We start from the raw sequence: 27,162 nt of genomic DNA, 5'->3' as shown, positions 1-27,162 counted from the left end.
TTGTGTAGCTTGAGTTCAGATTTTGCTCAGTTCAGTTTTGTTTTACAGGGAATATGTGTGCAAAATTCCATTCAAATTGGAGATTGTCCAGTGGGGATGCTTCCTAAAATTGGTCCACTTGATGTAGAATGGCCCAGTACTCTCTAGTAACTGAAGAGAGCTGCAACATCATGTGGATTTTATGTACATGGTAGTCAGAAACAGTCTGAGAAACTTTTAAGGGTGTTGCTGGGTAGGCTGTGCTGAGAAATAATTGTTAAGAAAAAAATTAGATATGTTGTGCCATTTCCGAGTTCATTAGTATTGCAATTAGGCAGTCAGACCATTGCATGCACAAATTCAAGTGACCCACCAGATACAATTAGTGTGAGTTGTTCTCATGGCGTAGATGATAGTGCACTTGACTACTCAGCCTTTGGCTCAGGTTCGATTCTTAGTACTGTCCCGTGTCCAATCTTTGTATTGCTCTTTCATTTGGTTTTAGGAAGCCATTCAAAGAACATGTGTGGCAGCACTGTCTCTGAGGGGCCACTTGAATTTGTGTGTGCAACTGCCTGGTTGGCAAAATTAATGATAATTAACTCAATAACGGTGCAGTATATTGAATTTTTTTCTTGACAATTATTTCGAAGCACAACTTGTCCTGTAACACACTTACAAGCTTTTCAGGCTGTTTCCAACCACTCTGTACAGGAAATATTCACTTTGTAAGAAATCTCAAGATATGAAAAAGATGTAAGCATATCCAAGTTGATGACTACAGAAAAACACAGTTGTTTTCAGGTTTAGGCTGTATATTGCGATTTAGAAGTATTTGCTTAATTCAAACTCCATATGTAATTTGACAAAGATGCAAATTTGTAGTAATGCATGTTCAGCTCTTCATTTCAGTGCAATGGCACGTTTCAAAACTGCAGGCATCAACCTAAATGGTTCTGTAAATTTCTTTAATTTTTATGGAGTGTGTGTAATGGTATCTGTTCATTTGTTACCTTCTACTTAATGTATTTCATTTTATTTAATTGTGTTTCTTCTTCTCTTCTTTTTCAGGGAAGCCAATGCATAGTTGTTCAATGTCACCATACATCATAAGGGATGAAATAGAAGCACTGAAGACTGATTTTAATAATAGAATGAAACAAGTGCTGTTTAGCTCTGTACTTAATGCCTATTATGCAGGATTTGTGCCTTGTTGCTTTGCCCAGGTACTGTGAAAGAAGCACTTATTTAGATTTTATGTTAAGTTACTGTGTAATAATTCTTAAATGGCATGTGTAATTGCTGATTATATTTTTACTCTTGTAGTGTATTTAAATTGCATTGTCAGGGAGCACAAAGATAAATTTATACAGGTATAGCTGACATGATAATGTTCTCTCACAGAAAATTAATGCGTGCGGTGCATTCAGAACTTTTTTCATTCTGATTAATACAGAATGTGTAAAACCTAAGCTTAAATACCACTTATTTGTCAGAAGGAAGTTACACAAATAACTGTATTTCTCTTATAAACAGTACTAGCTTTCTATTGTACCCAATTATAGACTGCTGCCTCTTTTACTTAGAAATTTCCGTAGACATATTGAACTGTAAGGATAATGATGATATGAGATTAAAATAATATCTATCCCCTAGAATCAAGGCACAATACAGGCACCATATACATTATTGTAAAGTGTATTGGTAATGGTATCTGCCAGTAACCTAATACTCGGGTATCCCTGAACCACCTGTGCAAATACTGTTACAATGAAACCCTAACTACCTACAATGTATCTCCCAATTTGAAACCCTTGTTGTCCAATGCTTATAAGACCATTCCAGACACTACCTCCAAATTTTCCATTTAGTGATACCCTGCTCCTGCCTCGGGATACCACTGCCCAACAAATCCTATCCTACCCCCAGTGAACCCCTCATGAAAACTGACCGAACAAGGTGACACAATGGTTAGCCACTGGACTCACTTTTGGGACTAGATTTAGGTCTTCTGTGATTTCTCTATGTAACTGCAGGCAAATGCTAGGATGGATCATTTGAAAGGGCACAGCTGATTTCCATCCACCATCTTGAAACAGACAGAGCTTGTGATCTGTCTCTAATGATCTTGAGGTCACGAGAAGTTAAACCTCAGTCTCCTTTTGTTCCTTCATTAAACCCCTCTTACCACCCATACCTTGTCTTGCTCGCCTTTTGCATGTACCACATGTTGCAGAGCTTCTCCTCATGTCCCAAAAAACCCAGAACTCAAACAAATCAGAAAAAAAAACTTTTGTCAGTCTGTGTACCAAAAAAATAGAAATCAACCCTATAATGTTTCAGTCCTAGACTAGTGTGTCTCAGCATGAGCTTTGCCACAGATCTACCTGTGCTACAGGTTTATAATTGAATTCGCACAGGGCTTCCCAACCTTTTCAGCTGGCGGACCGCTTCTTCAGTCGAAAATCCATGGCGGACCCCTAGTCAGGCAAGAGCACAGTAACTTTAAATTTCAGAGCGAAACCCATGGGAATTGAAAGCTTCTTAATGCAAGTGCCATGTTCCCAATGCCCCCCCCCCCCCCCCCCCCCCACAATTTGAATTCCCGCTGTATCTAGACACTTACTAGCGGATTTAGTCCCTTTGTTCAACACACTATAGCCTGATTAAAATTACTTGGTAATTGACATTTCACACGTAGGAGCTGCCTTCCTCCAAGAGCAATCAACGTCACATCCAAACTGTTCGCTGTTGACAAGCTGCCACTTGTGGTCTGTTCACTTCCGCTGTTAGGCCACTGTTTTGTAAGGACCATGCATATTTCGTAACAGTTGTGTGTGTGTGTGTGTGTGTGTGTGTGTGTGTGTGTGTGTGTTTGTTAAATCTGAAGAAAAATGTTCAAATATATGTAAAGTCTATGGGACTTAACTGCTGAGGTCATCAGTCCCTAGTCTTACACACTATTAACCCAAGTTTAACTTCCGCTAAGGACAACACACACACACACACACACACACACACACACACATATGCATGGGGGGAGGACTCAAACCTCCGGTGGGGCGGCTGTGCAATCCACGACGACATGGTGCCTTAGACTGGGCGGCTGTGCAATCCACGACGACATGGTGCCTTATACTGCGCGGCTGTAAAGAAAAGAGGCAGACCCATGATTCGGGATACAAACATGTCACGAAAGAAAAGAGGCCAAGGAATTGCCTTTAAAGGACTATTGTGACATCTGTTGGGCAATGTGTAGGAATACATTCACCCAGTTTACATGCATTTCCAAAACTGGATTTCGTAAGCCGATGTCCCAGTTCTGCTTTTGGTTGGTCAGGTAAACAATTCAAAATAAATTCTGGAAATCTGCTTTTATAAAGCCGTTTTCCAGTTCCACAATCGATTTTCGTGCCCATGTAAACAGCTCGGAAAGTCTAGTTATTTTTACGTCTTTGCGTATATACTGAACGGCAGCTGTCAGTCCATAGCCGGCAGCTAGCAGGCGGCGTTGCAACAGTGTACTATCAGTTGGTAGCTGGTAACTGGCAGGTGGCGTGGCAACAGTGTACTGTCAGTTGGTAGCTGGTAACTGGCAGGCGGCGTGGCAACAGTTTAGTCACAGCTGACAACTTCAACTACTACTTGGATACTATATCGTGGTAGTCAGCCTCGACTGTAAACAGATTAGGAAAACAAACAAACTGACTCTCTTATTTCTATATAAGAAGACAAAGCATTTCACAGAACATAAGACTTTTTTTCTCAAAGGAAACAATTCTGGCAGAGGAGGTTTACCTTTTATTAGGTGGCACGTGAAAAGTTCTCATTTGTTTACGCTCACAGCCAGTTGCCACAGTATAGTGTCAGAGTAATAGCAAGTAATTATAATTGAAGTATAGGCAGGCCATATTTTTAACTGAGAGGACAGAATATATTAAAAGGAAAAGAACTTAGCTTTAGAGATCATTTTAATTTTCGTAACAAAAATATCAATACCAACAGAATTCAATTAATAATTATTTTGTAAATGATAGAAGACAGAAACAAAATTCTTACAGAGTTAATAGTTGAGGTACATTCACTGAGCATCTACGAAGATAAATGCTTTCTTCTTTAATATAGATGAGTCTGTAGGAATAATAATGGAATCCTAATGTGATGGATGAGGGTGCTTCTGCTGACACAATTTTGAAAAGTTGGGTTCAGTTCTTGACAACTGGAGACGGATGTCTGGTTCCACATCTAGACAGCTTCAGTACTTAGTTTTGTGGGCAGCATAGATTGAGAATCCAGATTCACACATGTATGTTGTGGCAAACGGAAGAAGTACATGTTTTCCCTTTTCAACAAGGGGGTAGTATTTCTTGCTATCCAAACAGATCCAAAAGTGTGAGTAACCATTAATGTCAAAACTTGATTTCAAGGTAGGGTCTGTGGCAATTTCTATCAACAACTCATATTCATTTGATGATAGAATGTTCGGCTTTTTGGATACAGTGAATGGGTTGACCACCCATTTGTATTTCTGCAGCTTCTCATCTTCAGCTGTTGGGAAATAATGCTCCAACAATGTCATCAAGCTTCGGAGATGTTACAGGATTTGATGAAACAAATTCTTCCCAAGTGCCAGTGTTTTGTTTTTCAAAAACTCCTTGTGAAGAGGAAAACACACGACCTCCACCTCCTTGACACTCTCTGCCCAAATATTGATTTTCCTCTTGAATGCTCGAACTTTGTTGATAGCAGTGACCTCTGTTTCACTTTGTCCTTGGAGTGAAATATTCATTTCATTCATTTTGGAGAAAATGTCTGACAAATAGGCAAGTATACACTGCCAATTTTCGTCATTAATAAGGTCTGCTAATTTGTTGTTATGTTTCAAAAGGAAAGCTAAGACTTCCAATCTTAATTCGTACAACCGAGAGAGTGCATTCCCACGTGAGAGCCACCTCACTTCTGTGTGGAGAAGCAGGGAACGATGAAGGCTTCCCAAATCTTCACACAGTATTGTAAAAAGTCTTGACTTCAACGACCTTGATTTTATGTAGTTAATGATTTGAATGGATTTGTCTAAAACTTTCTTGAACGAAACAGGCATTTGTTTAGTAGCTAAAGCGTACCTGTGGAGAGCACAATGACTACTTCGGCAATTCTTGACGTTTTCTTTTATTTTGGTTATTGCTCCAACTATAGGACCCGTCATAGCTTTTGCTCCATCTGTGCACACGTCTGTGCAATTAGACCATGAAACTTTGTTAGTCCTTAAAAAATCATCCAATAGATGGAATATTTCAGCACCTGTTGTGTTGGCAGGTAGTGGTCTGCACAATAAGAGGTCCTCCTCAAAACATCCAGAATATTGCAGGTAGTGGTCTGCACAATAAGAGGTCCTCCTCAAAACATCCAGAATATTCATAACAGACAAAAGCCAATAAAATCACTAATCCTGCAACATCAGTGGATTCATCTATCTGCAGAGAAAATGAATTGTGTTGGATGCGAGAAACAAGAGTGTCTTTCACTTCATTTGACATGTCAACAATGCGTCTCATGACAGTATTGTTTGATAATGGCTACACTGGCTTTTCGTCTAGCATGCTAGAAACAATATCATTAACACACGGCTTTATGAGATTTTCTGCAATGGTATGAGCTTTGCCTGCTTTTGCCACTCAATATCTAACCAAGAAAGAAGCTTTTAATGAATTTTCATTAATTGTTTTTGCATGAGTTTTAATGCAATGCTGAGAAGCAGTTAGTTCAGCACTCTTCCTTTTGAAAAAATCGATGTCTTTAGCCTGGAAATCTGAGTGAGTACCTTCAAAATGACGGTGCAATTTAACTGGAACCATTGAACTGTTCAGAAGGACTCGTGCACAAATTACACACTGAGCTTCATCCTCCTTTGTCTCCATAAAGCTCATTTCTAAATAGCTTTCGTTGTACTTACTCTTCTTGGTTATTCCACTTCCACGGGATATTGCTACCAATGGAGTACTTGCAGCGTTTTCACATAATAAATCCAGGTGTGAAGCTTCTTTTGATTGTTCTTCCTTTGGTCGTCCTTCCTCTTCATTCATTTCAACTGGAAACTTCCCTTGTTGTAAGGTGATGGAGAAACTGCACCCTTCTTCAATGATACTGACTTCAGCCACCGATCCATGTTAGAAATAGGTAGTGCACTGACAAAGCAAGTTTAACATTTAATGATTCCTGGGGCCACATACGTGCCAGCGAGCGCTGTGATTGGGTGACAAAGCCTGCTCCGAACACGCGTAAAAGGTTTCAGCACATCTAGCGCCATGAGCTGGTGCACAAACGACGCCTATATTGTTGCGAAACAGTCGATCAGAGAAGCCGCATTCTCTGGCACTAAACTGTGTATGCGTTCTCACTTAGCAACAGCAAAGGCTGCTTGGGAATACGACCTGAAGTAAAAGTATGAATTTTTCACAAAAAAAAGTGATGAATTTGATTTTCACATTTTTATTCAATGATTTTACTCATTATTTTACACAATTTGGTGAAAGGTGGCCGCGGACTCCCTAGAAAGAGCTGGCGGACCCCTAAGGGGTCGGCAGACCACACGTTGGGAAGCCCTGAATTAACACAGTGATTTATGATATAATGCTTGTTAATAGTTCTGATATATCATACATCTGATTATGATGTCATGTGAGAATGGTCTTTTTATGACTGAAACTGGTTGTTTAATATAGTGACAACACAGCTGTGTGCAATCCATGATTTTCCAAAATTTGTAGAAGCTGTAAGTCATCACCTCTTTAAAATAATTGGGATTAAGTTTCTGTATAAGAGTTACCTGTTCACAAATATCAAAAAAGAAGTTGTGCTATTTAAACAGATACAAGGCATCTGAATGTGACTGATGTTGCTAAAGCTCCATCATTTTCTGGAGATGGATTTCTGAACTTAGGGTCATGTATGAGAGTTCCTAGTAAATAATGCAATTATTTTTCAACAGTTAGATTTGCAGAACAACGAAATTAAATCCCACTGTCTTACAGAAGTGACCAAAAGTGTGCAACAGCTTCAGATGAGGAAACATGACCGCAAGTATAGCTACAGAAGTGTCCTAGGTTTGAGATGTCCGTCTCCCTAATTGTATACATTATTCCATATGAAATGTAACCAACATATTGAAATTGTATTTAAAGTTGAGAGCAGAATGATATCTCTTTTCAGTCTTAAGATATTGGCTTTTATACCTGGCAGAAGGGTCATGCACGGCATATACAATTCTTCCCCTGTGCATAGGTAATCATGTGGTCATAAAAATTGTTATATTTCATAAAAGGTTCAAGATATTGAAGTGAGGTTTTTTGCTAGTGACAGCACCCGAAGACAACATATTTTGTCGCATGATTAATGCTTGAAATGATTTGGTCAAATGTTTAAGTGGAGCAAAAAGACAACTCACTATAAATTACACAGTGGGTTTTTATCTGAATATTCATAGCCAAATGAAGAGTAAAAAAATGGACAAGCAGGGTATTAAATTGACTAGTGTGAGTTCTAGTTTTGCAAACAAATATTTGACTGCTTGAAAGTAATAGGGTAATTGAGAAAATTAAGTTAAGGGAAAATAGAAATATTTCATAGACAGCTGCTGCTAGTTATGTAAATGAAGTGTCAAAAAGTTCATCTCTTCAAGGCCTAGCTATTTTGCAGATAAAAAGACACTATGATGTGACATTTCACTGTCAAAAAGGTTCTCTTTGAACCAAGTATTAAATTTGGGACATTTTGAAAATGTAAGATGGTAAGAAGACAAATTAGGTGCAGTAAGATCCTGCTTTTGGAATAAAACCTGAAAATTAAAAAATGAAAAAGAAATCAGTCAAATATTTTGTGAAATTATTGGTTTAAAAAAGATCAAATAGATTAGAGAAACATTTGATGTGCGTTTGAATCGTGCTGAAATCGTGAACAGCAAATGAGGTGCATTAGATGCTTCTCTAATTTGTTTTATTTCTTAGTTTTAGACAAATCATTTCACAAAACATTTGAGCCTTTCTGCAATTATTTTGTATGAATTATTCATGCAGACTCGATTAATTGAAACACTTGCCATTAACATTGATTACTGATGAATTGTGTTTCCAGCAATCAAATATCAGTAAAATTTTATGGTTGGTCATTGTGTTTTATAATGAATTTAGTCTGTGTGATATTTTGGGATAGGTATGTACACACTTAAAAATCAAGTACTTTAACAGGACCTTAAAAATATATTTTGAGATGCAGTGTGAAGAGCATAGCTAAAATTTAATACACAGAACAGATATCAGGATTGTAGTTCTCAGTTAAAATATAAGCAGTAGTCAGGTCTGAACCTGAGACCCACAACGTTTTGGATTACTAGCCAAAGTTGCACCATAGACAGCTCGTGGAATAAGTCACTCATTTTTCTGTATTTATGTTAGTCAGTCATTTTTCAGCCGTTGAAAGTTTGTGTTACATAATAAACACTGGCGTTTAATTCATTGTTGAGATAGTCAAACATATCTCTAGTCACCTGTGTATATTTGAAGAATTTGTCTGGTGATATTCATAGTTAATGATATAAATTTTGAAATTCTCCATGAAGATTCCTCCCTTCGTAGATTTCCTTTATCACCTTCTTTTCGTAAGTAAAGCTAATTTTACTGCCTTGCTCTTGAGATACAATATTCTACAGTTTATGGTTGCTGTTTTGTAGAAACAGCTGGTCAGCTACAGTAGCCATCTTGTAGCAAGAGTTCACCGTCCACACGCAGGACACCCGAGCATATCGCCCAATGCTGCCGCTTGTAGCTGGTGTGTCTCATATCCAGATTTCATATGCTGTTGGTCGTTTCTGTCTCTTACATAGGACATGCCCTTACAAATCCTTCAGATGACTGAGGGATGAACTCTGAGCACCTTCACTATCTTAGTTCAGCCTGTCTTTGTCCAGCTTTTTATTTCATTTTACATACAACAACAACAACAACAACAACAACAACTATTATTCAGTCTTATTACTTAATTTGCCCTGTTACTCTGTCCTTTTGGTGTGCACATAGTTAAAAAAAAAAAAAAAAAAAAAAAAAAAAAAAAAAAAAAAAAAAAAAAAAACGCTGCACACTGTGCATTGTATTAAATTTTTCTAACACATTTCAGTTTGTAAAAACCAAGTGCCATATTCTGACACTTAGTTTTCCTTTGTGATAGAACAGGCATACACCTGTTTGAAATTATTAATAGTTAGCATAATATAATGCACAAATTTTGAAAACCCTGAAAACCACTTTTCTCTGTGATTTTAGAGTTTCCTTTATTACGATGTCTACTGGGCAACACAGCATCTAGCATTTGTTTGGCTTGGGTGCTTTATGATGTATATTGTACACTGCTATCCAGTGAGGTAAGATGCACAATTATTTGGAGTAATATTAGTACAACGTGTCAATGTAGTTTAATGTATGCTCAACCTTATCTATGCACACATTTCCTTACCAATGCTTGTTTAATTATTTGCTGAAAGATAAATCTCACGTTGTGTTTGTGTTGTTGGCTGTGTGCACTGGAAACTTCGGATGCACTTCAAAAATGGTTGATTATAGATCATCACTCATATAATAGGAGGGGGTGTTAAGCAGCAGATGGGCAAGTGGAGCTTTCCTAGCTTTAATACTTTTCTGTGGACATTTCTGCTGCTCAGTGCCTCTCTTATTGTGTGAGTAGTGGTCTGTCCTCATACAGATATTTTACATTGCAAGTTGTTTGATGGTTAAATTAATCACTTGAACTGGGGGCAATGAAATCATTTTAGTGATTCTTTAGCAATTCATAAAACTGATTGTTACAAAGGGATTTCTTGTTGTGCCATGAGTATGAAATATGCAGCATCATTCCCATGTTGGCATTAATTACACTGAACCACACAATTTAAATTCTAGAACAGGTTTCCAGTTGGAAACAAATTTAGACTCACAGTTATAGTACCGATAAGAAGACAGAAGGAATTAATTGAAATATACATCAGATTTTTACTTCTTTAATTTTTTGATGTGGTTGTTTCTGTATTTTGCTGACAATATGAAAAATATTGTACTCATCCACTAAGTCAGACCATTCCAGTTTGTGCACACACCCGAGAGCAGCGGGGCAGGCAGGGGTGCTCAAATGGCTGACACACAGGCAGTCTTGCAGCTGTATCATAATTTGCATGATCTTAGTCCACTGGTCGAGCTCAGGTGGCCAGGGGTGGTTGAGTAGGCTGCCTGTGTGCAGAACGCACACAGTCAGGCCATCTGGCAGGTTGCTGCGCCACCTGCGCTTGCCTATGGAAGAAAATTGTACATTTGATAGAGTGAAACTTTCTGGAGGAGATATTACCTTCCACTTGAGCTGTTATAAAGATGTATCTGCTCATGGTCAAGTGATAAACATCACGAAATGTAGATGCCAAGTCAGAGTTCATTCCTTTGTGTATTATCACATTTCCCGTCTGCTAACGTGTTAGTCTGATGAAACCTCAAAGGTAATTTGCTTCACTTTCTTACTTGCCAGTAATCTGACCACTTGATGCCAGTAATGTCCACATTATTACAGTGCGGTGCCCTGTGGGCATGTTTCTGCTCTCACATTGGATACTGTAAAATTGTTTATTATTGTAGTTTGGCTTTTGGAACAAAATAACTTCGCTAAACTGAGTGAAAACCACGCAGTAACAACATGTGTAGTCTGCTATGAGTGTACTTATCTACTGTCCTTTCTTATTTGAGGTTCTAATACTTATCATGCAGATATATGTTAGATTTAACGTAATTGAGTCATATGAATGTTGTTAAAGTGTTACAAAGTAGCCACAAGTGGAAAAAGGTTTAACATTTGTGAAATATTGTTGGCTTTGTCCTTAAGGCAGCTCAAAACATATGTATCGTGTGTGGGGTGAGCGCTATCAGACAGTTCGCATCAGTATAGGATTTTCTTGTTTTGAGAAAGATTGCTCTGTCACAAATTACTGATGTTTGCATTCAGGAGGCCAGGTTCAGAAGTCAGGTATAGGAGTACTGCATATTCTAATTTAAAGCTACAAAACTCAACTAGTTGACTAGTGTTACATTTTTTGGTTGAACATCACCTGCTTCCTTAGTAAGCATTCGTATACAGCATTGTTACAAGTAATGAGTCATTATGCCATTGTTAAATTCCTAGGAAGAAAGTAATGGCTGGACCCCAGCAAAAGACATCTCTTCGAGCATTGCGCAATGTGAACATAATATTTTGCATCTGGTGACCCAAAAAGTATTTTGTGCACTGCAAACTACTCCCAAAGGGGATGTCCATTGCAGCTGGCATTTGTTGCCAATAACTAATACATCTTTGGTCACAGTGTAAGAAGAATGACGAAGAAAACTGGATCAAGTGTTGCTACTCCATAGAATGCCCACCAGCATTATGCAACTATCAAGGAGGTTCCCCCCCTGGAAGTCATCCTTCACCCACCTATTCTTCTGGGTCTCAAATGTTTATCTTTCATGCTCCTTATTGAAAAGTGTCAAGCAAGCCCTGTTGCAGACAAAAATGAACTTTCAAACCTGGTTGCTGACATTGTAACTCCGAGCTACTAGGTTTCGACAGATGTGGATGAGATAAGTAGACAGTAATATCTAGAGTAATCAATAGGCATTCATTGTATAGATACAGAATGAACAATAAGTGTCATCTACAACCTCTGTTAATTTTTTGTCAATAAAAGCAAAAAGCAGAGGTGTTGAGAAGCTGTTCTACTTGCTATATGTGTAAGGCAAAGAGAAACCAGAGTAGCAATAGGGTCACCACTGAGGATGGTGCTGATTTTCTGTGCACAGTCTGCACAGTGTCTTAATACCCATTTGCAGTTAGCCATTGTGTGTGTAGAATGCTAAAAATGTCGTACGTCATGCAGTGTTCTATTTAAATTGCCATATATTGTGCTGTATTCAATTTAAAAATGAGAAATGAGTTTCTCTTATCCACAGTAGCATGTAGTTTATTATGCTTTTCATATTTTAATACTTTTTCAGTTTATATTGTGTATGAGTGACCAAATAAAAAGTATTTTTTATGATTTAATGAAAGTTCACTAGTGTCCATAAAATCTGTACCAATTTATGAGAAAAATAACATAGGAAAAATGAAATTTTCATTATTATTTACAGAGGTGGTAATATTAATAATAGACAGTACATTACAGTCTGTTCAATGTATGCCGTTCTGTATTACTTAACATTTGCGTTTAGTGAAGAAATTCACCATGTAACCCCTTGTTACACCTTGTACAAACAGATCTGAACCTTGTGTTTTATCAAGATTTATATGCCCTGGGATAACTGGGAAAACCCCGTAATTCTTTTCATGTAGGAGAAAACCAGGATAAATGTGACATTTTTTTTTTTTTTTTTTTTTTTTTTGAGCTAAATTTTTGTAATTTTGATTGGTAAAAACCGTCATTCTAACAGAGAATTTTACTTTAGCCACTACTGCAGAATAATGCTTTAGCAACAAAATGTAAAAAAGAGAAAAACACCTATATAAAATTTAAGTTCCAAAGAAAACAGGCATTCACTTGCAGCAAAATGTGTCAAAGGCTTTTGGACAAAGGCTATGCAATACTTTGTAACAACAAACTGCTTTCGATGAGTGTGGCATCAAAACGATTATTAGATTGGTTTGGGTAGTTTCCAGTGAGCTCTTGGGCATGCACAGTACTAAAGTTGCATCTGAGTAGCGTCTTCTCCTGCTTCTTGCTACCTTGAAGTGTGGCTATTAGATGTATAAACAGTAGCTACACACAGCGAGATACTATCTGGAAAAATGTTTCTGGCATGCCCAAGCTGCCAGATTCGCGTATGAGCAGAGCAGTCGGAGTTGTAGTGGGTGTAGCCTTCACGTGGCCCAGATTTACATCTCACGATTCTGCTGTTCTCTCTTCGTTTACAGCTCTCATGCCACATGAAAACAAAATGGATTTTTGTGGCTGGGAACTACCAAATGAATTGAAATACATTCACATAATTACAGAAAACTAAAATTGTTGTTAGTTTCAGTTTTCTGATTTTATTTTATTTCCACGTTATTGGCAATCGTACATTAATAGCTTTGCAGAACAATGAATTTATTTTTGTCAGTTTGCTAAATAAATGTGGCTTTTATTAAACTTTTTCACAGAAGCAGTCAATTTATTTGAAAAGAAGTGTATTATTCCACACCATTAGCTAGTTTCAACAGTCCACTGAATTTCAAGTGCATATTTTCATCTTCTGGCATCTATGGCATTATGTCACAACGTGAGATAATACAGTACTAGTACACCAAGTAAATTGGGTTACTGGAAACCACACTGAAAAGCTTTAGCAGAATTTTACATATCTGCCGTCTGTGAAACAACGTTTTTCGATCACAAGACATATTTCAACACTTGTCTGCTACTTCCTCTACCCTTGCTATTATTTCTTAATTTGTGTTCTTTGCATCGTAAATTTATAGAACGCCATTCTTAAGTAAATTATAGATTGGCAGTACCCGGTGTTTTATCATTGTACAGGGTGTATACGACCCGGGACAACCGGGAGATCTGGGAAAAACCCGGGACTTTTTTCATCCGGGAGAAAACCGGGAAAAACCCGGAAATTTATTGTCCATGTTTCACTTCCATACATGGCTACACTCCATAAAAATACTTTCAGAAACGACTTCCTGACACTTAATCTATACTCGATGTTAACAAATTTCTCTTCTTCAGAAACGCTTTCCGTGCCATTGCCAGTCTACATTTTATATCCTCTCTACTTCGACCATCATCAGTTATTTTGCTCCCCAAATAGCAAAACTCCTTCACTACTTTAAGTGTCTCATTTCCTAATCTAATTCCCTCAGCATCACCCGATTTAATTTGACTACATTCCATTATCCTCGTTTTGCTTTTGTTGATTTTCATCTTATATCCTTCTTTCAAGACACTGTCCATTCTGTTCAACTGCTCTTCCAAGTCCTTTGCTGTCTCTGACAGAATTACAATGTCATCGGCGAACCACAAAGTTTTTATTTCTTCTCCATGTATTTATACCTACTCCGAATTTTTCTTTTGTTTCCTTTACTGCTTGCGCAATATACAGATTGAATTCCCAACTGCTGCTTCCCTTTCATGTCCCTCGACTCTTATAACAACTATCTGGTTTCTGTACAAATTGTAAATAGCCTTTCGCTCCATGTATTTTACCCCTGTCACCTTCATAATTTGAAAGAGATTTTCCAGTCAACATTGTCAAAAGCTTTCTCTAAGTCTACAAATGCTAGAAATGTAGGTTTGCCTTTCCTTAATCTTTCTTCTAAGATAAGTCGTAAAGTCAGTATTGCCTCACGTGTTCCAACATTTGTACGGAATCCAACTGATCTTCCCCGAGGTCGGCTTCTACCAGTTTTTTCATTCGTCTGTAAAGAATTCGCGTTAGCATTTTGCAGCTGTGACTTCTTAAACTGATAGTTCGGTAATTTTCACATCTGTCAACACCTGCTTTCTTTGGTATTGGAATTATTACATTCTTCTTGAAGTCTGAGGGTATTTCGCCTGTCTCATACATCTTGCTCACCAGATGGTAGAGTTTTGTCAGGACTGGCTCTCCCAAGGCCGTCAGTAGTTCGAATGGAATGTTGTCTACTCCCGGGGCCTTGTTCGACTCAGGTCTTTCAGTGCTCTGTCAAACTCTTCACCCAGTATCGTATCTCCCATTTCATCTTCATCTACATCCTCTTCCATTTCCATAACATTGTCCTCAAGTACATCACCCTTGTATAGACCCTCTATATACTCCTCCCACCTTTCTGCTTTCCCCTCTTTGCTTAGAACTGGGTTTCCATCTGAGCTCTTGGTATTCATACAAGTGGCTCTCTTTTCTCCAAAGGTCTCTTTAATTTTCCTGTAGGCAGTATCTATCTTACCCCTAGTGAGATAAGCCTCAAAATCATTACATTTGTCCTCTAGCCATCCCTGCTTAGCCATTTTGCACTTCCTGTCGATCTCATTTTTGAGATGTTTGTATTCCCTTTTGCCTGCTTTATTTACTGCATTTTTATATTTTCTCCTTTCATCAATTAAATTCAATATTTCTTCTGTTACCCAAGGATTTCTACCAGCCCTCGTCTTTTTACCTACTTGATCCTCTGCTGCCTTCACTATTTCATCCCTCAAAGCTACCCATTCTTCTTCTACTGTATTTCTTTCCCCAATTTCTGTCAATTGTTTCTTTATGCTCTACCTGAAACTCTGTAAAACCTCTGGTTTAGTCAGTTTACCCTGGTCCCATCTCGTTTAATTCCCACTTTTTTGCAGTTTCTTCAGTTTTAATTTACAGTTCATAACCAATAGATTGTGGTCAGAGTCCACATCTGCCCTTGGAAATTTCTTACAATTTAAAACCTGGTTCCTAAATCTCTGTCTTACCATTATAGAATCTATCTGATACCTTCTAGTATCTCCAGGATTCTTCCATGTATACAATCTTCTTTTATGATTCTTGAACCAAGTGTTAGTTATGATTTAGTTATGCTCTGTGCAAAATTCTACCAGACGGCTTCGTCTTTCATTTCTCTCCCCCAATCCATATTCAACCACTATGTTTCCTTCTCTCCCTTTTCCTACTCTCGAATCCCAGTCACCCATGACTATTAAATTTTCGTCTCCCTTCACTACCTGAATAATTTCTTTTATCTCATCATACATTTCATCAATTTCTTCATCATCTGCAGAGCTAGTTGGCATATAAACTTGTACTACTGTAGTAGGCATGGGCTTCGTGTCTATCTTGGGCAGAATAATGCGTTCACTATGCTGTTGGTAGTAGCTTACCCGCACTCCTACTTTTTTATTTATTATTAAACCTACTCCTGCATTACCCCTATTTGATTTTGTATTTATAACCCTGTAGTCACCTGACCAGAAGTCTTGTTCCTCCTGCCACCGAACTTCACTAATTCCCACTATATCTAACTTCAATCTATCCATTTCCCTTTTTAAATTTTCTAACCTACCTGCCCGATTAAGGGATCTGACATTCCACGCTCCATTCCGTAGAACGCCAGTTTTCTTTCTCCTGATAACGACGTCCTCTTGAGTAGTCCCCGCCTGGAGATCCGAATGGGGGACTATTTTACCTCCGGAATATTTTACCCAAGAGGACACCATCATCATTTAACCATACAGTAAAGCTGCATGCCCTCGGGAAAAATTACGGCTGTAGTTTCCCCTTGCTTTCAGCCGTTGGCAGTACCAGCACAGCAAGGCCGTTTTGGTTAGTGTTGCAAGGCCAGATCAGTCAATCATCCAGACTGTTGCCCCTGCAACTACTGAAAAGGCTGCTGCCCCTCTTCAGGAACCACACATTTGTCTGGCCTCTCAACAGATACCCCTCCGTTGTGGTTGCACCTACGGTACGGCCATCTGTATCGCTGAGGCATGCAAGCCTCCCCACCAACGGCAAGGTCCATGGTTCATGGGGGTAGGGTATCCCACTACTGCAGAGTAATACTGCAGCAATAAAACATGAACGAGAGAAAAAACGAAAATAAAACTTAATATGCAAAGGAAACGTGCCATATACAACAGCCGGCCGAAGTGGCCGTGCGGTTAAAGGCGCTGCAGTCTGGAACCGCAAGACTGCTACGGTCGCAGGTTCGAATCCTGCCTCGGGCATGGATGTTTGTGATGTCCTTAGGTTAGTTAGGTTTAACTAGTTCTAAGTTCTAGGGGACTAATGACCTCAGCAGTTGAGTCCCATAGTGCTCAGAGCCATTTGAACCATTTGAACCATATACAACAACAAAACACAGTGCCCATACAACCGTCTGCCAACAGCAAAATATATCAAAGACTTTAGGAAGACTATGCAATGCTTCGTAACAACAAATTGCCTCAAATGAGCGTGACATCACAACTGTTTATATTAGGTTCGTTTTAGCAGTTACGAGCGGGATGATGAGTATGTCCAGTTGAGTAATAGCTTCGCCCGCTTCTCGCTACAGAACTGTGGCTGTTGGCTGTGTAAGCAGTCACAGCAAGCAGCTAGATGCTACTGGGAAAATTTTTATTGGAGCACCCATGCTGCCAGATTCATGCATGTGCAGCAGGCTCAGATCGACGGGGGGGGGGGGGGGGTATTCATATTCTTCGGGGGAAAAACACCTTGTTTCACATAGCGCCTAGCATCCAGCGCACGTTAGTCTATCGGTTATTCATATGACTTTGAAATGCACCCCTGTCGGTTTTTGAACACACTCTAAGTTGATTTCTGAATGAATCGTAAGTTGATTTGTGAATGCGTGCATAGTGTACATCAGGGCTTCACAACATACGTGCTCGCGGACCAAGCTGTGAGCAGCAAGGCGCGAGCACGGAGCAGTGCGAGCACGGTACCCCCCCCCCCCCCCCTCCTACCGGACCAGAGCGGAGAGTGGGGAGAGTCACGTGGGGTACACAACAGCTGCCGCCAGTCGATGTAAATCCGCGGCCACCTGCAGGGATATCACTCACGAATTATTACTGCGACAAATGAAACAAATAAAGGAGAATGTACACGTGCCACGTAATTTTATTAGCTTAGTGTATGCCTCTACCATCTGTAGACACTGAAACTAAAGAATTCCACGACAATCCTATATTTTCAACACTTTCTTCAACACTACTTAAAATATCACCTCCGGTTGTAGTGTTCTTCATGGCTACTACTATGAGGAGCTCTTCCCTCACCTGAAGATCTCTGTTAACACCTCTAATAAATATGGCAAGCTGCGCTGTTCCAGTGATATCAACACTTTCGTCCAGAGCTAGAGAATACGCCATAAAATCTTAACAGATATTTGCAAGCTGGCTCTGGACGTCGTCTGCCATGTCCTGTATGCGACGTATAATGGTCATGTTAGATAATGGCACAATCCGAAACTGTTCAACTTGAGATGGACACAAATGTTCCGCTGCAACTACCAAACATTCTTTTATTAAATCGCCATCAGTTAAGGGGCGCAGGGATTTTGCTAAAAGCAAAGCAATTTTGTAACCCACTCTGAGAGCTGCCTCAGTTGATTTTTCTTCGTCGTCCAGATCTTCTTCGGATAGCTTCCTTTTATGTTTAATAACTTCCTGTGCACGATCTGGTCAATCACATTTTCCACGTCCGTAGTCTTTCGCGTGGTACGACATATAATGTCGCTGCAAATTAAATTTCGTAAAAGAATTCAGCGTTTTGTGACATACTAAACATTTTGCAACACCATCTTTTTCAGTAAACAGATACAATTTCTCTCAATGGGGGTTGAACTGCGAAAGCATGGTTGGGGTTACACAACGGCGACTTCACACGATTCTTAACCAGCGAAGTGACTGTTAAGAGCTGATCGTAGTACTTTAAACGTTACACAGTCGGCGCGAATTCAATAGGCACGCTGCGGCCCTATTCAAACGTGCGCGCGCATTTCCCCTCCCCCATACTCCACGACCTTGCAGCTGCTCGCGAGCACCTGCCTGAGCAGACGCGAGTACTCGCGCTCAAAACCGGCCAGTTGTTAAGCCCTGGTGTACATGATGTCTCTTCTGTCAGGGGAATCCTCGTCGCATGTAGAAACAAAACTTTCCTACAGACAAAAGGGGTTTTAAGAGCTGAGCGGAGTAAGGCCGAGTGGATGAATGCAAACTGCTGACTGTGTGGTTGATTGGGTTTGTGAATGATGAGGGTTGTTATAATTACTAGTGAAATCCATAGATTCAGACTACCAGAGTAGAAATAAACGAATAACAGGTAAGAAAGATTACGCGTATTAAAATGGCTCTGAACACTATGGGACTTAACACCTGAAGTCACCAGCTCCCTAGAATTAGAACTACTTAAACCTGACTAACCTAAGAACATCACACACATCCATACCTGAGGCAGGATTCGAACCTGCGACCGTAGGGGTCCCGCGGTTCCAGACTGAAGCACCTAGAACCAGTCTGCCACTGCGGCCGACGATTACGTATTACCTTCTCGGTGTATCCAAGAAAATTTAATTTTGACAAAATTGTTTTGGTCAGATCACTATACTAGTAAGGGCCAGTTGTACAGTCCCTGGCTAGCAGCCACTTTAAGTTCTATTCTGGAAGTAGCACGCAAAACGCGTTGTACGATCACGTAACAACGCCTAACCGGAGAACAATCGCGGAACAACTAAACCGGTGATTCTGGCTGAGTTAGTGAAGTTAACCAGCAAATAAGCTTTGACATTGACAGGAATAGTTACAGAATTAGTGATAGCAAGACTCTTTGTTAGAACGATGAAGGAGAAGAAACGGGGACATCACACAAATTATGGAACAATATGACGATTCCAAGTTTGTATAAAAATTTCGTACTACTACTTTTCGATCTTATGCTTGAAAAACTGGGGTGTATGAATGAAGTGTGAAACTATTTCCTAAAGTAAAGCTTTTTGCTTGTAGTAGGCCTTTTGTGCCAAAGCAGTCTCGTTTATTTGATGTGTGTTACAATTGTTGCATTGTTACAAAGGCCTATTTTGTTTTATCTACAGAGAGTGACAAAATAGACATAATCAGATCGAGAAACCACACCAGTCTTGGGTCCTATTTGTATTAACAGCTTTCTCAGTATTAGATGACGACATTTCGATTTTTCACATAGCAAAACGTTTGACGAACTTCGATGATGTAACAGATTCTTTCCCAGAAAGGAAAGCACGCCATGTAAAGCTGTAGCAAGATTAGAGAGAAAAACATTCTAGGAGCTAAGGATTGAAGAAATGTGTATTGTCCTGCTTGTCTCATGTCTTTACTGGTTTTATGTATCCTACATTTAATTTTATGTCGCAGAAAGCAGCAAGTTGTTATCTGATGGGGAATAAAAAGTGCAAATTTTCTGAAGAGTTATTTTTTTAAAAAAAAAAGGACTGGATGTCAAACTGGCCAACTGTAAGCATGAGAGGCACCACAGGACATTTTAATTTCCACTGTCTTGAATATGGTTTGATGGCATCCACTACAAAATATACACGTTTCAATTCCACCGAGTGAAACACAGTGACATACGATAGGAGAAAGATGTGTGAAGAGATGTGGCACTGCATTTTGGCAGACTTACGACCAAATAACATGCCTTATATTTCCTTGAACACACATGTTTAATGCAATAGACTCTTCAAAAAGATGTGCACTACAAAATGAATAAATTTTTGAAAATTCGATTTTCTCTAATTTTTGACGTCTTATCTCAAACGCTCGAGGGAGTGGCGGGGTATTGCCCCAGTTCGGAAATATTGTAGATGCGCAGAGCAGTCTGAGTTATAGTGGAGAAGTGAGTAGTCTCCACGTGACCCATGTTTACATTTAGTGATTTTACTATTTCCTCTTTGTTTACTGCTGTCATGTCAAATGAAAACAAAACAGATTTCTGTGGCCGAGGGCTACCAAGTGAATTAAAATACATTCACATAATTACAGAAGGCTAAAATGTGTTGTTAGTTGCAGATTTTATCTTAATTCCACTTTTCTGACAGTCAAGCATTAATTGCCTTGCAGAACAATGAAGTTATTTTTGTCAGTTTGGTAAAGAATTTTTTTTTTTAATCTTTTCCGCTGATGCAGAAATATATTTGAAACGAAGTGTTTAATTCCACACATTGTTCGCTGCATTTCAAATGCACGTTTTCAGCTTCTAGCACATATGGCATTATGCCATAAAAAGAACCAAACATGAGATAATATAGTACTGGTATTCCAAGAAAATTTACATCCTGAACACTAAATTGAAAAGCTTAATGTCAGGTCGTGGCTTACTTCACTGGGAATCTGGACATACAAATGTGCACTTTAAATATGCACTTTAAATGTGCACATTTTAGTATGGTTCACGAAATTCCGATGCTCTTTGAGTATCCTCTGATGTCTTGTTTCTTTTATGACATAATGTAAGATCTTTTAATGTTTTACACGTACGAACATACGGGCTCCCTCCAACATCGTAGCTGCACAAGCACGGTTTCGCCTGTCATCTGGTGCTCTCTGGCAAGTGCTGAAACGAACGTGTTTCTAACAGGTCGCGGAAAAATATTCCAAATGGTGGTTTGAAAAGCGTTGCTATCAAAGTAAATTTCCTTTTACGCAAGTTGAACTATGTGTAAGACTGTACGATGAATTTCTTAAATCACAGAGCATTTGACTCTCATTTAAAAATCAACTCTTTAATGACGAGCCAGCCATTTAGATCAATTTCGAGCCCAGAAGATCAGCATTTATGTCGTTATTAAAAATTTACTGGCACATTTGTATGATATATCTTACATTTTAATATGCGCATAAAAGACACAACATTATATGTGAAAGCTTAGCTTCTCTTGCAGGGTATTAATCTTATAGACCAATATTATATGTGAAAGCTTTGCTTTTCGTGCAGCAACGCTATGTATATTAATTTAAACCATTAGCTTTTTCTGTTTGTGTGTTCATGCTTCTTAACAGTTACATTGCTATTGGCTGACTACATCACGTGTCCTCAGCTCTGAATACCCGCTGTCATCGGCTGGCGAGATCACGTGACATGAGCTATGCCTGGCTTACAATAGTGCATCGCAATCTTGGTTTCAATGCTTCGTAAAGTGACATGCGGTGTTTGGTGGTAATCGAATTTATACTTTCGTAATATGAAAATATGCAGCATACATGTTGCTGCTCATCAAAGATCTTTCCAAAACGTGTTTTTTCCCCTGTGTTTGGTTTTCTAAAGCGCCGGGAAATTCTACACCTGTGTACAAAACCATAACCATTCAAAGGATTGATAAGTTATACAGTTCCGAGAGAAAATATACTGTCAGTTAACAGGGAAAAAGTATTTTTTCACTCAGGAAAAAGTGTATTTTTAACCGGAAAATCCGGTAGAAATACGGGAATTTTTTTTCCTTGTCCGCATATACACCCTGATGTAACTTCTTACAAGGCTTTATATTTACTCCTGGAGTAGAATATGAACAGCCAGTTGTACAGTATCTTGTTAACTTTTATACAGTTTGAAAAGTCATTAAAAGCTTACTCTTCTTAGTTCTGGTATATACAAACGATGGTATTTCTTTTTCTTTTTGCAAGAAATTTATATTCCTTCATACTAGCTTTTTGCATTGCTGTGTGGATGTAAACTTGATGGGAAATGCTACGTAACAGTATTGCAGACTACGAATAAAAAAATCTACGTTAAAAAAGAGAAAGAAAGAAAGAAAGAAATATATTAGGGTACTTTGAGTTGTAGAGTCAACTTTTGAAACAAATATTGTGCCAAGAACTGCTTCCTAATTTTGCCTTCCTTACCTGTTGAGGATACGATAAAACAGTTGCCCCTAAGTATATTAACTGCTTTATGTCCCCTCCGAAAAACGTACTGCATTGCCACACATGGTCATGTGATACTCCACTACACACTAAATTCCAAAAGCACATGTGACAATAGGTATAAGAGCACAGTCTTGCTACATCATTGTAGCTGCGCATGCAAAGTAACACTTGTGTTCTTGCTCTGTTTGGCAACTGCTCCCAAACGAACCTCTAACACGTCGTGGGAAAATGGTGGTTTGAAAAGCGTTACTTTCAAAGTAAATTTCCTTTTACACAAGATGAATTGTGTTACATATGAGAAAATTTCTTAAATCACAGACCATTTGACTCTTATTCAAAACTTAACACTTTGAGAATGAACCATTTAGAAAACTTATGGCCTCGTAGATAAGACATTTATGTCATCATTTAAAAGTTTACTGACACATTTGTGTTTGAGATATCTTAAACTGTAACACGTGCAAAGAAAGACCAGTATTATATGTGAAAGCTTAACTTTTCTTGTTGCTATGCTATGTGTATATTAATTTAAACTATGAACTTTTCCTAGTTGTTTGTTCACGCTACTTAACAGTGATGTCGGTATTGGCTGATTACATCATGTGTCCAATGCTCAGAATATCTGCTGTCATTTGCTGGCGAGATAATGTGACGTAAGCTATGATTGGCTGACAAAAGCACATAACAATCTTGATTTCAGTGCTTCAGAAACTAACATGCTGTGTATGATGGAATTCATATTTATACTTTCATAATACAAAAATGTGCGCGGTACATGTTGCTGTACATTTTTTTTCCCCCCCTCCAAAAGTGCTGGGAAGTTCTATTCTGGTGTATAAAGCCTTTACCATTCACAGCATTGATAAATTTTATAGCTCTGAGAGAAAGAATACTGTCCCTTAACATGGAAAAAGTGCATTTTTGCCCAGGAAAACGTGTATTTTTAACGGGGAAAAATACGGGATTCTTTTTTTTTTTTTCCTTGTCCGTATATACAACCTGTTTATCCTTCAGTAGTACGCACACAGCATCTTGACTCTCTCTTGTCTGGAAGTTTTTCTCAAACCTGGAGAACCATAAGGATCACAATTTGCATTTTGGTTGTGGTTTCTTTTCACCCCCAGCCTCGCTGCTGGAAGGAGGTTTTGCTTACCAAACTGCACATCGGGCATAGCCCTTTCACACATGGCTTCCTCCTCTGGTGGGAGGATCCATCATTCTGTGAAGTTTGTGGCGTGCCGCTTTCAGTTCAGCATATTGTGGCTACGTGTGTCCTATATACTGATATTAGGGCAGCCCTCGGTCACGCTGGAGATCTGCCCCACCATCCTCACAGATACCGATACTAGTGTTAAGAGTGGTGAAATTTTGTGAACTGTCAGGCCTCATCCCGAAAATGGTGAGGAAGGGCGGAAGACTTTAGTACGTTATAAAGTGCTCTGCATGTGGGGACAGCCTTCATCCCCACCCATGAGATTTCATGTTGACTTTTCGTCAGGGTGCTGATGACCATGATGTCGAGTGCCCCCTCAACCCAAATAATCATCATCATCATCATCGTTATTTTTTCACCCCTCTCTAAAAACCATTTCAGATGACAAAGGTTAGATTGCCAATACAGTAAAAAGATATTTGAAATAAGTTTCTATTCCTTTTTTGTGCTCTTTGTACGGTATGAGTTTAACACCATTCGTGACATAATGTTGACAGCTACATTCTTCCAGTAACAGAGTAATCTCCTCTCATCCAAATAAGCATTCAGCATCATATCAGATGTGTGTGTTGGTCCATTACACCCATGTACTGTTTGTATTGGAGTATTATTTGTGCCTTTTTCCCTATTTTGTTTTTATGTTGGACTTCAATATCACCAATAGCAACTGTACTAGACAATGATAAGATAGGATGTTTGCTTAGAGTTTTTCTCTGTGCATGCACAGGGCAGTACTGGACCTGACCTGCAGTGCATCTTTCTCCCAACACCAAATTTATTTTTAAATTTGTGTGGATAAAATTTTCTTTTTCCATAAGTGCAAGTAATTAATTAATTTGAAAAGGCTTGGCTTTTCACAAGTAGTACAGACATAAAAAATAAAAAAGTAACCTACAAAAACATGATATCCTTTGTTCAAAAAAATACCTAAACATAGTAACTTCTGAACAACACAGAATCCTAAGCCACCTTTTGAATCACAAACACAAGACAGTAGTGTGTTATGGAGTCGCAAAGCATCCAGAATTTAATTCCTCAGCAGTGGTGTTGTTTGTTTGCAAATTCTGTAAAAGGGTAATGTGACATTTAGTATCAACTACCATTTCATCAGTGCTAAGCTCTTCATGTGGCGAGTAATGTATGAATACATTACTGGCACAATCAACCAAAGGCTGGTGTCTGATACACAGGTCCTAATCAGGATGACTTGGTGCTGGAAACTTCTCACTGTCAACAAGATGAAAGAATTTCATAAGATGTCTAAATCAGCGAGCAGATTATATTTTGCCAAACCATGGAAATGCCTGGGATGGTTTTTGTGTTCCAGTATGAAAGCATTGTAGGTCTTTTGTAGAGTGCCTGAGTAAGCATGATATAAAAGTTCTTTTCTCAGTTATTGTGACTTTCTTCCATTTTTCATATGAATTGGAGAAAGTAGCAGCCTGTTTCAATATAACCTGCATAGCTATTTAAATCAGTCAGTTGAAGAAATGCTGCAGGGCAAAATAAATTTAATAATCAATTGCAGAAGATTCCACTGACAGTATGTGCTTTGGTCCATGCAGCCTGTGAAATGTGCTTCTTCCATTTGGTCTTCACTTAATTCAATATATAAGCAAGAACATCACTTTCACTTTCTGAATTGTTACTACTTTCACTAAAATATTCTCTATCAGTACTATTTTCGAATAACTCGCCAATTTCATAGTCAGCAAGTCCTCTACTTGGGCCAGATTTAGGACTCATTAAAAAAAAAAAAAAAAAAAAAAAAAACAAAAAAAAAAAAAAAAAAAAAAAAAACAAAGGCAGATGAAATACAGAAACTGCAAACAAAAACAAAGAAAAATAGCACAGAGGCAGTACTAAATAACAATATGCACAAAATGACATAGGCTGAAATAACAGAATGCAAACAAGTGCTATGAAGCATGAGGTCAACAAACGAACAACACAGTATCAGAGTTACAGATTGTCTATATTTCGCTGCAGCAGTGCTCAAAAGTCAACAACATCAACTGAAACATTAAGCATCAATACTGAGCACACTAGCACCATGTAGTGGTGAATTTTATAGGCTAAACGAAACTAAATGGAGTACTGATGAATCAGCTCTCTGACAGTACTGGCATCAGTAGGGCAGGGGATAGGGGGCAAGGTGCGTGTAATAGGCTGTCACCTTGCCATTCAGGGGGCTAATTTAATTATTTATTGTTACATACAAACAACGCCTCTAGCCTACCAAATTATTCATATTAGATATATCAAGGTGTAATGTGATGGCACAGGTGAGTTGAAGGTTCTGTAATTTAAGATACTATCCATGCACTGCTGATTCATGATGCCAAACTACCAGTACAGTAATTTAGCTGTAGTCATAGTTAGCTGGATTATAGCCCTGACAATTTCTACCTGTGGAAGAATTGCTCAATAGTGTGTGGTTACCACTAACACCCCTACACTATACACACAACTCAGACCCATTATATGCCAGTTAATCACAGCAAAATGCACTCACTGTACTTGCATATTTATGCCAGTGGCTTAATTTCTTTTGCTGGAGTGTGTCACCTTTTTGTGGAGGTGACACCATCATTCCCACCCACTTCTCACTGCCCCCCCCCCCACCCCCACCCCCACTCCAGTTCACCCCTACCCATTGTGAATATCTCAAATTGTGACACTAGATGCAGATTTATACCTACATTTCTGACAGTTTATCAGCTTTATGGACTAGATATTCTGCTGATGCTTAAGATAAATGTGTGTATTCTGTGTAGGGAACATCCAATATCTTGATTCTTCCAGCTCCACCATTCAAAAAGTAGTGAAAGTAGGTGACAGGAAAGTGTGTATCAACTAGTAAATAATAATAATACAGTAATAGTGTAGTTTGACAAATTCCATCTATCATTCGACTATTATGAAAAGCTACTTTTTTCGTCTACACAGCACACTGCGGTATGAACTCTTGTGTTCCTTAGGATAGCATTACCAAACTTTTTTTGTGGTTGTTTTCAATTACACGAGGAAAATCATCCAGCAATATTTAAATCTACAGCTACAGGTGCAGTATCACACAACTAGTGAGGCATCGATCGTGTGAACAGTCTCTCTTTGGTGTTGTAGTGGCTGAGGCAGAATGAGGCAGTTTTCTCACAAAGTAAAAGATCAGAGAAATTGTAATTTACTCTTAAAATAACCTCCTTACAGTATTTTTTTTTTTCATACACTCTCTCTTGTAGTACACAAGAATTGTTCAGAATATCTCATCAATATTACAAGTACATGCCTGTTAAATGTAGTAGGGTAATTCAGCTCCAGTCCAGGAAGTAAGTTGACCTCCACAAAGTTGCCAATTTCTAGATGACACATTATTTTTTGCTAACAGCTGTCTTACTATCTGTTTAGTAGAACCTTCATGGTATCCTTTCTTTTCTGTTGACCCACTAATCCATGTGAAATAAGATGAATCAGAGGGCCGTGGCTATTTATTCAAATAACTAATTGACAAAATATTTCAGATAATTGGAAGTAGGATTGCATGGAGGTTATTACATAACTAACTTTAATGTAT

The 27,162-nt window shown here is 38.7% G+C and overlaps 1 protein-coding gene across 3 annotated transcripts in view; it reads left to right on the top strand.

The window, feature by feature from the left end:
* Nucleotides 1-27,162, top strand: part of LOC126248374 (transmembrane protein 39A) — a 194,664-nt gene that overhangs the window by 134,837 nt on the left and 32,665 nt on the right. For all 3 annotated transcript variants that reach the window (XM_049949302.1, XM_049949304.1, XM_049949303.1), the window contains exons 9-10: nucleotides 1,051-1,205; nucleotides 9,294-9,391. In XM_049949302.1, the coding sequence (XP_049805259.1) occupies nucleotides 1,051-1,205; nucleotides 9,294-9,391 (253 nt within the window). The remainder of the gene's footprint in view (nucleotides 1-1,050; nucleotides 1,206-9,293; nucleotides 9,392-27,162) is intronic.

This window comes from Schistocerca nitens, chromosome 3 (assembly GCF_023898315.1).
Source record: "Schistocerca nitens isolate TAMUIC-IGC-003100 chromosome 3, iqSchNite1.1, whole genome shotgun sequence".
NCBI classification, from domain to species: Eukaryota; Metazoa; Arthropoda; class Insecta; order Orthoptera; family Acrididae; genus Schistocerca; species Schistocerca nitens.
This window is presented reverse-complemented; position numbering and strand designations above follow the sequence as displayed.